This window comes from Neolamprologus multifasciatus, chromosome 4 (assembly GCF_963576455.1).
Source record: "Neolamprologus multifasciatus chromosome 4, fNeoMul1.2, whole genome shotgun sequence".
NCBI lineage: Eukaryota > Metazoa > Chordata > Actinopteri > Cichliformes > Cichlidae > Neolamprologus > Neolamprologus multifasciatus.
Window position 1 is genome coordinate 31,298,959 of NC_140442.1, and position 12,308 is coordinate 31,311,266.

Below are 12,308 nucleotides of genomic sequence, written 5' to 3' on the forward strand. Positions count from 1 at the left end.
GTGAATATTTGGTGTGAACACCTTTATTCTTCTTCACTGCCTGAACTCTCTGAGGCAGCTGAGAGACTGAGCATGACTCTGACTCTGTCATTTCTTTAAGTATTCCTCAGGAATAGTTCTCCAGGCGTCTTGATGGATAGTCAAAGCTCTTCTTTGGATGTTCTCTTAAGATGACCCTTCAATAATGTTGAGGTCCGGGCTTTGAGGAGTCCAGTCCATAACCATCGGTCATGAACTGGCCACTGTGAGGGTTTTATTTTCTATCCAGTTTTTGGCATAACAGTGATTTTAAGTAATTGATCGTGCTGTATTTATACATATGTGTCAGCGTCATAAAGGTTTTTTGACTTACTGGAGAGCCAAAAAGTCTGAAGAATGAAGATGCGTAAAAGCCAACCTGTGTATCAATATGTGCACGCAGGCGAGAAGCAAAGCAACTAATTCCCATCCAACCTGAGCACGTGCAGGTGCACACAGTGTTCTGATACATATATTAAAGTCTTAAGGCTTCCTTAGTGTACACATGTAGCTTTCAGCAGGGGGAAGGGCTGCTGTACACACTGTAGCACACAATCGCATATAGAGGACAGCACTTTTGAATCTCTCTGTTAGTGCAGCTGAAAGCAGCGCAGCATCAGCCTGTGGGCAGGGACGGTGTTTGTAGTGAAAATCGTGTCCGTCACAGTTCATTTTGTTGACATGTTGGCAGCATCTGCAGCTTGTGCTTTAAAGAAGACGGTTTTCAAAAATCACTCTCACTACTCAACAGACATTTTATATTTCACGTTCTTGTGTTAACTGGGGAATAAGAAACCATTTTAAGAACCTTTTGTAATCACACTGAATAACATTTTATTTAGATCTGAAAGCACTGGAACATTCAGCTCTTGTGTAAGAAATATGCCCTTGACTCATTGTGAATGGGAAGTAATGATTCGGAAAGTAAATGCAAAGCTGAATAAGAACAAGGGATGTAAGTCTTTCATATTTGCTCCAGCTGCATGTTTTTCTTATCTGATGATAGATGAGGGGAGGAGACTGCTTTGAGGCTTAAAAGAACAAGAAACTGTTTTCCTCAGAGAAGAGTATAAAAGGATGGGAGGACCGAGACAAGGAACTTTAAACCCCCACTGTTCCACCAGGCGATAATTAACTTGAGCCCTTCACTCCAGACCCAATTAGTTGTAACACTCTGTGTTGGCTCCAGCAGGCCAGTGGACGCCTTAAGCTAAAGAAGGCCTGATTTCAGCATTAACTCTACTGTATTCTCTGTGCAGTGATGAAAGATCCACGTGCAGGAATCAGATGGGCTGTTAGAGCTGTGCGTGTAAAGTGTGCATAAAACACATGAACTTGGAATCATTTTGTCCACTGATTCAGTTATAGTTACTGTTGTTTAAATTATTTACATTTAATTGGTAGTGCCAAGATTATTACAATTATTTTTATTCGTTTTCTATCCATATTGGAGTTTTTCTCCTTTGCATCATGCCGAAGCTGGAAACCTGGATCCTCTGTAGCCGGTTAGAAAGATTACATAAGTTACCCTCTGAAGGTCTACTAGAAGCAGCACTTGAATGCAGCACTATGGACAATCCCTACTGCAACCATCACTGAGACTAATCAGCTGATCTGATCAGTATGATTCACGCCTACTGGCTGAAGAAGCTGACTGCACTCAATGAGGCTGCTAATGGATGAAACGCACCCAGAATGGCTAACTGAAGGCTGGAAGGTCCTGATCCCCAAGGATCCCCAGAAGGGACTGGTCCTATCCAAATACTGGCCAATAACCTGCCTCAGTACCACATAGAAGCTCCTGTCAGGCATCATAGCAGCTAAGACAAACAGGCACGTGGCTTGACACATGAGCAGGAATACCAGAGGAGAAACACTGGCTTCTGTTGGACATAGCAGTCACCCGAGACTGATTACCAGAAGGCCTATGACTCGATGCTCTACACATGGATCCTAGAACTATATAAGATCAACGGGACCCTAAAAGCCTTCATCAGAAACTCAATGGGGATGTGGCGTACAACACTAGAGGCCAACTTCAAGCCAATAGCACAAGTCACCATCCATCATTTAGACTGGAGAAGTGTAGTCTGATGGTAACAAGAGCAGGAAGGTAGTCAGAGGGGACTGAGGGGATCGTGCTACCAGAAGGCAACATGTCACTGAGGACAGCTACAAGTACCTGGGGATCCCACAGGCAAATGGGAAAGACTAGGAAAGCTGCAACCACCAAGGACCTGCAGAGGGTCAGGCAAGTCCTGAGGAGTCAGCTGAATGGTCAGAACAAGATCTAGGCTGTCAACACCTACAACCTGTTGGCGATCAGATACCCTGCTGGGATAATAAGGTGACCAAACGAGGAGATAGAAGCCACTGACAATAAGACAAGGAAGCTCCTTACCGGGCATGGAGGACTTCACCCCAAGTCCAGCATCCTGAGACGCTAAGTGGAAGAAAGGAGGCCGGGGACTACTGAATGTCAGAACCACAGTCCAGGATGAGACAACGAACATCCACGAGTACATCAGGAAGATGACTATAACTGACCGCGTGCTTAGTGAATACCTCAGTGCCGAGTATAGCCTGGAAGTCTTAAGGTCAAAATGGGAGAAGCACCCTAGGGCGGTCAAGAATGACTGCGCTAAGATCCTGTGGGACTTCTAGTTACACATGGACAAACTGGTGATGGCAAACAAACCAGACATAGTAGTGGTGGACAACCAGAGATGGCCGCAGTAATAGATGTAGCTATTAGAGATGGCACGATACCGCTTTTTTATGTCCGATACTGATACCGATATCATAAATTTGGATATCTGCCGATACCGATACATAATATCGGATCAGTCCATCTCTAGTAGCTATACCAGCAATGTCAGGAAGAAGGAACACAAGAAGCTGGAGACGTACCAACGGCTGAGAAAAGAACTCGAAAAATGTGGAAGGTGAAGCTAACAGTGGTTCCAGTGGCAACTGGAGCAGTGACTCCCAAACTAGGCAAGTGGCTCCAGCAGATCCCAGGAACAACATGGGATATCTCTATCCAGAAGGATACTGTCCTAGGACCAGTAAAATACTGAGCAGGACCCTCAAGCTCACAGGGGCATTTCTTCTGTTTGGAATTGAATTGCTTCTTACTGTGGAAATGGTGTGGAACAGTGACATAATGGTGATTTAGTGTACGCGGGAAAGTGCATTAAAGTAAGAGTGCTTTACATAAAGCTTGATCTGGTCATAAAGACTTTCTTCTATGCTTAGTGGTTGCAGTGGCACAGGTTTCAGAGACAGGAAAACACAGTCTAAATGCACACCGTCCAACCAGCTCGTTTTGTTTCAGAAATTCAACTAAGTTTTATTTATATAATGTCAAATCATAAGAGCAGTCACCTCAAGGGTAAAGACAGCAATGCAGAGGGAAGCCCGTCAGTCAAATGAACCCATTGAGCTATAAGAAATGTAACCAGGTCATAGTTGGAAGAAATCTGACAACAGTGTGCCAGGAGACACGAACCTCTGTCTGTTGTGCTTGAGCAGGTTTTGCAGGACTGTCATTAACCTGGAAATCAGAGTGTTCCCTATGATGCATCGTTTCCAGGCAGTGACTTCACTGCCATCTTAAGATGACAGTCAGTTTTTACAAGGCACAAGTGGCTGGAGAGCAAAGAATCATTAAAGAAACACTGGAAAACCCATTAAAGTACTCTTTTTCTATCTCTCTCTACAGGAATTAAAGTGATAGGTGGAGTGAAGGAGCTAACAGGAGAGGAGTTTGGAGTCTACGTCAAACGGATTTTACCAGGTGGCCTTGCTTCAACTGATGGTAAGACTTGAAATCCAGAAACCTTTGGTCATTTGAATTTAGACTAGTTACTTCGACCCCCAACACAGAAGATAATATTTCTAGAACAAAGGCAGTAAAAGTTTCTACTTCAGCCTCTGAATTGGGGCGATAAGAAAAAGAGAAAAATACTTGTGGGACTATAAATGTTCAGTCATTCTCCGACTGAACATTTATAGGCTCTATGTGAAGCAGTATTACTGAATGGGTAATTCCTGAATATTTCCCAGAAAGTTCAAAAGAGGTGAAGAGGACCAAGTTGGCTTGGCCTATAGAAAAGCCACATAACAGTACAGCAGTTATTTGTGGACATTTCCATTCTCTCCTCCGATATTTCACAGCAACACCTTGAACATGTCGGTTGAGACCAAGCATGCAGTCTGCAGTGCTGCTGGTGTTATTTTATATGCACAAATCCTTTGTTTGTGCCTTTACTACATAATGTAGAAATTCAGCGAGCCCTTGTGCTAAATTTTTCCATTCATGAAGATCATGTGAATGACTCCAAAAGCCAAAGAATAGAAATGAATGTTGACAGTGGTCTGACTGAAGACCTTTGCAGTGAGAACAAGTATTTTTGGAGCATATCTCCTGTGAGTATTAAAACATGAATAATATACACCACAAGATTGTCTTGGCCTACTTTTTGTGTATCGCACCATGAATGATGGATATAGGGCAAAGAGCGAAGAGAAGTGTCTGTAAAAGTTGTTGTTTGTTTCTTACAGCTTGTCCAGAACACCACATATGCTTGACTTTAGTTAGGCCACACTCTTCTTCAGCTGCTGGTATACAGGTCAAAGGGTTTTGCTGTATTGTCGCCAGACTGGTCTCTTCCTGACATTTAAACTGCAGTCAGAAGAGCTGAGCTCACAGTTCACATCCCCGACTCCTCGCTAAGATTTTCATGTCAATTCCAAGTGAGTTCACACTAAAATGTGCAAGATGTTGCTGTTTAACTCATAACTGAGTCTCATGTTGGACATCTAACTCAGTGAACACAGTCTTTGAAGTGGCCAGATGTTACCATGAGCAGATTCAGAATACGGCACACGAATCAAAGTCCTGAGCATCAAACGGATGGTCTTTAATCCCAGTGGAACTCTCCACAGTCTTCTTGTTCTCATTTACTGTACAAGGATACTTGGCCTGCAGACTAGGGTGGAGCCACGGATCAAACCACCAAGTAGATGTAGATGACTTGCTCTACCTCCTGAGCTACAGCCACCCCCCATGGCTGGATGGACTTCATATCATAAATCCCTTTTTCTGTAAGACACATTCATGGGTCCTATAGGATATAAGGCAAAAAGAGAGTTCATTTAGTTCCAGCAAATTTGAAAGGGAATATTTGAGAATATTTCTTCTTCAGCCCAGCCTAAACTCTCTGAGGCAGCTTTCTGTCATTTCTTTCAGTAGTCTTCAAGAATAGTTCCCCAGGCTTCTTGAAGGACAACATTCAAAGCTCTTCTTTGGATGTTTCTGCCTTTTGGTCTGTTCTCTGTCAAGATGATCTCACACTGCTTCAGTAATGTGTGGGCTTTGGGGAGGCCAATCCATGACCGAAACAAAACTTTGAAAGAAGCTCGTATAATGGAACAAGGACTCACTCTGAGAGTGAAAACCTCAGCCAAGCAGCTCACTTTCTGGGTAATATTTCATTTGAAGTGAACAATATTGTATTTTGTTTTCTATGTTCTTTTTAAACTTACTCCAAGATGTTTGTAGTCGAGTAAAAATCAGATAACTCTAGCAAAACTGAGGTTTCCTTTGATTACACAAACGTGATATAGTAATGGATAATTGTTACTGATTTAGAAATAACTGAGCATGAATAACTTGAGCTTATTATATAATATTATATTGCATTATATTTCAAACTAACCTGGCAGCTCATTCTCTTGACAACACTTTCTTGGGAGATCGTGGTTCAAGAGTTGGGAGTTCGTCTTGTAATCTGAAGGTTGCCGGTTCGAGCCCCGGCTTGGACAGTCTCTGTCGTTGTGTCCTTGGGCAAGACACTTCACCCGTTGCCTACTGGTGGTGGTCAGAGGGCCCGGTGGCGCCAGTGTCCGGCAGCCTCGCCTCTGTCAGTGCACCCCAGGGTGGCTGTGGCTACAATGTAGCTGCCATCACCAGTGTGTGAATGTGTGGATGACTGGATATGTAAAGCGCTTTGGGGTCCTTAGGGACTAGAAAAGCGCTATACAAATACAAGCCATTTACCAAGATACAACACATTTTGGGGTCAACCCGAAAGAAAGGAACATCCAAAATGAACCACTGCTGTCCAGCTGACAGCTGTGTTTAACCTTTCGCAGGAAACCTGATGCCAGGGGACCAGATCTTGGAAGTGAATGGGGACAGCCTAGTAGGTGTCACAAGTGAAAGGTAATCTGCTAAAGTCACTGCTCTCATGTTAACAGTAGTGATGCTGGAAGACAATCTGTGTAAATGTGTTTGCATGTGTTTCACAGAGCTGTGGATATCTTGAGAGCAGCCTCTGCAACCAATCACATGCGACTTCTTGTAGCCAGAGATGAGGAAGCAAAGTAAGCAGAAGTCTGTCTACAGTCCTGTGTGTTAATGCCACTGTTTCTCTGCAGACTATAGAAATGAGCTTGTATGTGGTAGTCAAAATCATTTTTTTTGCCCTAAACAGCAGTGCTGCCCCCTGAATGCTGTTTAAAAAGGAGTACTGTCTTGGTTTACTGTAGGTCCTGCTTTTGTAGAGGGCCCAAAGGTTCTGTGAGTGATGGCAGGGAGCCAGGCTATTAAATGATCAGTTCTCAGGCCTTGCTGTGTAGTCGAGCAGTGGAGTATTTGGATGCATTTCATGATGCCTACAGAAAGACCATGAACTTCCACCTGTACAACTGTTTAAAGGGAATCAAACTCCCAGCAGGTTTGAGAGTTGATTATTAAATCCTTCCTTAAGCCACAAAGTTTACCATGGACTATCTGTAGTGCTGGCAATGCAGAGCGAGTGCCTGTGGTTTGTGGCTGGATTAGTGATGCAGCCACAGGCCGATGTATCTGGTCCATCAAGAATCCCTTTTTATACTGTCAACAAACCCTTGAAAATCCACCTTGTGGACAGGGGTGTCACTAGGGGTGGGTTTAAAAAATCAATTTCCCTGATTTCAATTTGAATATTGCATTCATTAAATCCTGAATTGATTTAAATATGTATGTATTTTACCAGAAATGCCAGAATCTCAGGTTAAAGCTCACAAAACTATTTCAACAATCACCAAACAGCTAAAACAGTAAATGAGAGCAGGTAAACAAGTTCCCTACAAAGATGTAAACACAGAGCGTGGAGCCCCCCCCCCCCCCCCCCATTCTACTCACAGATTCTGATGCTGCAGGTGTTGGGTCTGTGTTTCCACAAGCCCCGCTAGTTTAGAAACTTATTCTCGTTAACGACAAAAACAAGACGGACATCTTTAACTTGCTAGCAAGGGAGGCCCCGGCCAGTGTCTCAGAAAGCACTCTGAATCCTACCGTAGACTGACCCCAACAACGGCCTCCTCTTGCTGCCTTTTATTGGCATGACAGTTACAATACAACACAAGCACCTCCCACCGTAAAACCCCCAAATGGTTCTAAGACAAGGCACTATGTGTGTGTATGTGTGTTTGAGTGAGTGTGTGAGGATGTGTGTCTCTCTGTGTGACTTCCAACTGTTTCTTTTTTCTTTTTTTTCTAAGGATGAAGTATTTATCCACTTTTTTTTGTGAGAAAGGAAACTTAAAAAGAGAAGGAGAAAAAAAATCTCCTGGATCACCTGTTGAGAGAAAAAGAAGAGAAAACAAGCAAAAGAACAGAGCAACATACTAAACACAACACCATCACGTTAATCTAGCTCGATGGTGTGTAAACAGCAGCAAATACTAAATATTGAATGCTGTTGTGTAGCAAGCAGTACCGACAGCGCATAATGTGCTTGGAAATAGCAGCCAATAGAGGTGTAGTTTATGTCTATGAACAGTGAACACCCGTGTGCACACCTGTGTGGATCAGTGTGCTTGTATTCAAAAGGTTTCCCATGTAATGGTCTGCTACAGCAGACTCTGTATTCCTCGTCCACATGTAAATGCAAAAAAGGAGCTTTAAAAAGATCTCAGTTTTCGGTGATTCGAAACGTCGTTTACGTGTGAACGAAACAGCTGCGTTTTCAAAAATACCCGTGTAGGTGTGGACGTAGCGTAAAAGAGTTAGTAGTTTATTTTCTTACTACCTGTAATTTATTGCAGATTACTTGTATTTGCTTAATTGTTTACTAAATGTTTGAGGTGTGAAATAAGCCGCAGTGGAGCAAAACATGGGTGTGTGTGGTTGGAGCCGTGTGTGGATGCAGTCCCCAGAGAGGCTGCATCCACACACGGCTCGGTTCACTCTGGCGTGCCCAGAGTGAACCGAGCCGCAGGCCCAGAGGCCGGAGGCCCGAGGGCCCCCTTTGCCCCGGGAAGAGGCCTGACCGAGCAACAGGCACCAGGCCCCACCAAGTAGTCACCGGGAGTGAGCTGGTACATACCTGAGCGCTCAGCCCCGGACACCAAGAACCACCAACGCACTGACCCCTTGAGGGCATCAGTTACTAGCAGGGAGTGCGGTGAGGGGAGATAGGCCTCTGGTCTCGCTATGGAGGGCCTGGGAGTTCCCAGAGAGGTGGAGTGTAAGACCCGACCTGACATATAGACACAGACATACAGGCACACACAGACACAAACATGCATTCCCACCGTCATGCACACATATACAAATACTCAGCACTCACTCAACGTAGGGATAGACATACATGGACACTGTACACACAATCACACTCCCCAAACAAACTCTATACCCCAGGTCCAGATACCCTCACCCCTGGAAGGGGAAACGGCACCTAGACCCAGGAGATGTTACCCTTTCCCCCGGGGTGGGGGCAAGCAGACCGCCCCAGGCTCCGCAGCAGCAGGGAGGCCCCGCATCCCAGATCCCAATCGGATGGCCAACACCTTCTCCCAGCCCCCCCGCCCCAATGGCCAGCAGAGAACAGGGGTGTGTGAAGACCCCAAACCTCCCTCCTCTCGCTCATGCGTAGTGTTGCTGCGTGTTGTTCTAAGGTGCATTGAAAACGCGGGAGAGCATGGTGCTGCTGCCAGAGAGCAGCAGGTGTTAGCACGGCCCCTCCCGAGAACCCTCAATGTCTACATGGATTTAAAATTGAGAGGTGGGCACCGGCGCCAGAGGTGGGGTTGAATACACAGACTGTCCACTGGACGCTGTTAACGTGCCCACCCTCAAGGCCCTAGATGTATGTGTTATGAGAGTGTGAGTAATGTGGATGTCTAAGTTGTGGAATAAAATTGAGGTACAGGTTGCCAGAAGGGGACGGGGGGGGGGGGGGGGGGGGGGGGGGGGTGCCTCCCCTGCACCCTGGTGACACACCCGCACCCCAAGGCCCTACCTGTATGGGTGGGTGTGTTGGAGCGGGAAGAGGGAGGCAGCCGAGGATGGGGAGGAAAAGAAGGGAGGAGCAAGATGCCCCTCCCTGGGGCCAGCTCCCCCGCTGACCCCAATAGGCACCCCCGTCCTTCAGCACCCACCAAGGCAAGGGAGCCCAGGCCCACCAATATTGGGTCCTACAGCAGCAGGACCGCCCAGCCCCACAGGACCCGGGGGAGAGCCCACCCGACCCCACCGCAGAGGAAACTGTACCCACCCCAACATTCAATCATCTCCCAGACTACACAAGACAACAGACACCCAGGTTAAGTTTATTCTCCACCTCTCCTATGTCTCTCCCCCACCTGCAGAGTGGACTCCTGCAAGGATGGAACAACCTCCCTGTCAGTTGAAGAGCCCCCTAGTTAGGCCGATGCGCCAGAGGCGCCCTGCGCCAGGGCTGAGCCCCCGTGCACCCACCCGCCCACAACCTCGGCGACACACCAACAGGGACCTAAGCCCCCAAGGCCCAGCCAGAGCCCTAGCACGGAGGCGAAGCACCCCCGAACCCCAAGCCCCCACGCCTGCCCCGGATTCACTCAGGGGCAGCCAGGCCACCGGGCCAGTAACCTACGTCCGCCAGCACAGACCCTCCCCCAGCCCCGCTGCACGCGGCCACGAGGAGAACAACCTCTAAGAGCAACCAGAGCCACTAACCAGGTTATGACCACAACCCCTGGGTTAAGCCCTCCAGGGATAACGTCCCTAGGGATTCTCCAAACGCCCTAAGCCCGTCCCTACCTCCACATCAACCACAATGGCGAAGGCGGGACCAAACCATGACCCCCCACCCCCGCTAGGTGATGGCGCCGATCAAAGGAGCCCAGAGGGATTGATCTAATGTGGTGGCAGAGGCTGTCTCGAGACTAATGTAATCTAATAGATAATTTCTATATTGGTTAGAATTAAGATTATTTTTATTTTTCCAGTTCATGAGGACTGTTTTCTTGGCTATGCATAGGGCAGTAAAAACCATGTGGACTGTATTAGTTTCTGTAGTGACATCATCCAATTTGCCCAACAAACACACTAAAGGGGAGGTTGGAATTTTACATTTCAGACACTTTGATAAGTCTTCACATATCTCGCGCCAAAACGTCTGAACTGGTGGACAGAACCAAAGAGCGTGGATATAATTGTCTGGTGTATTGCCTTGGCAGTGTGAGCAGTTGTTGGAAGATGTAAAGCCCATCTGGAACATCCGATGACCTGTATAGTGCACTCTATGTAGTATTTTGTATTGTATTAATTGCAGACTGGGATTTCTAATCAATTTAAAGATTTTTAAGCAAATCTGAGACCAGAAGTCTTGGTCTGAGCTGACTGACAAATCTGCTTCCCACTTTGCAATAGGAAGGGATATTGATTCATCTATTTTAGAAAGAGTTCTGTATATTTTAGACAATAATTTAGGGGATTTAAGAGTAAGCAAATGTACCGCGCTTGTTGGTGTTTGCAATTCAAATTGACTGAGGTTAAACTTCTTTTTTACTATGGATTTAATTTGTTGATATTCTAAAAATCTTTTCTTGTTGATCCCATATTGTATAACTAGTCTGTCAAATGGAATAAAGTCTGTTCCTTCTAATATATGTTCTAAGTATTTAATTCCTTTACAACTCCATTCTGGGAAATTAATCATATTATTGTTTTGTAATATGTCAGGGTTATTCCAGATAGGTGTACGTCTGCATGGGATTAATGAAGACTCTGTCATTTTTAGAAAACTAGTGCCTGTTCAACATCTAGCCAGGGCTCATCTAAGAAGGTATGTTTTAACCATCCTGAGATGTACTGAAGCCTGTTGGCTAAGAAATATTGTTGAATATTAGACAGTTCTAATCCTCCTCTATCCTTGGTTCTTTGAAGTGTTTTTAAGCTGATACGTGGGGGTTTATCTTTCCAAAGGAATTTAGAAATATACGAATCCAGAGATCTGAACCAATCTTGTGATGGTTTGTTTGGGATCATTAAAAATAAGTAATTTATTTTTGGCAAGATCATCATTTTTATAGTGGCGACCCTTCCCATGAGTGATATGGGTAGAGATTTCCATCTAGTCAGATCGCCTTCTACTTTCTTTAGAAGTGGGATGTGATTTAATTTAGTTAAGTCTGAAAGTTTAGGAGAGACATTAATACCTAAATATTTAATATTTCCACATTGTAGTGGGGCAGAAGAAGAATTATGGAAGGAGCAGTTAATTGGAAGAACTGAAGTTTTCGACCAGTTAATTGAATAATCTGAAACACTTGAAAACCAGTTTATTAGAGTAATTACCTCAGAGAGGTTGGTTTGTGAGTTTGGGAGAAAAAGCAACACATCATCCGCATAGAGACTGATTTTATCTTCTACGTTCTTACATTTTATGCCCTTAATTATTGTAGCCTGTCTAAATGCTGCTGCTAGAGGTTAGATAAAAATAGCAAACAGTGAAGGGGAGAGTGGGCATCCCTGTCTGGTGCCCCTCAGGAGACAGAAGCTGGAGGATGTCTGGTCATTTGTTCTGACACAAGCTGTTGGGGAGTTATATAATATTCTTAGCCAGTTTATGAAAGAGTTTCCAAAACTAAATTTGTGTAAAGTTGCAAATAAAAATTTCCAGTTAACGCTGTCAAACGCTTTTTCTTCAGCTAGAGATAATATTGTGGTTTCAATGTTTTTACTGTATGAGTAGTCTATTAAATTAAGTGATCTACGTAATCTACAATGAAGCTACGTCGAACTGGGAACGGGACCTTGCGTCGTTCCAGGATCTCTTTGGGGAACTGGTCGTTCACGCTGAAGTCCGTTCCTTTCAGCTCCCTGCCGCGACTCTTCACCTGTTCCTTCTGTTTGAATTGGCCGAATTTGGCCACAATTGGACGTGGTCTCCCACCTCACGGCCCCCAAGCAATGCACTCTTTCGAAGGCGATGTTCTTTACGGTGTCCTCCAGCAGCTTCAGGTGGGTTTTAATG

At 45.1% G+C, this 12,308-nt stretch overlaps 1 protein-coding gene across 4 annotated transcripts in view; it reads left to right on the forward strand.

Annotated features, from left to right (window-relative positions):
• Window positions 1-12,308, forward strand: part of LOC146520848 (syntaxin-binding protein 4) — a 77,236-nt gene that overhangs the window by 26,169 nt on the left and 38,759 nt on the right. For all 4 annotated transcript variants that reach the window (XM_085155615.1, XM_085155616.1, XM_085155618.1 and 1 more), the window contains exons 3-5: window positions 3,743-3,838; window positions 6,178-6,247; window positions 6,334-6,408. In XM_085155615.1, the coding sequence (XP_085011741.1) occupies window positions 3,743-3,838; window positions 6,178-6,247; window positions 6,334-6,408 (241 nt within the window). The remainder of the gene's footprint in view (window positions 1-3,742; window positions 3,839-6,177; window positions 6,248-6,333; window positions 6,409-12,308) is intronic.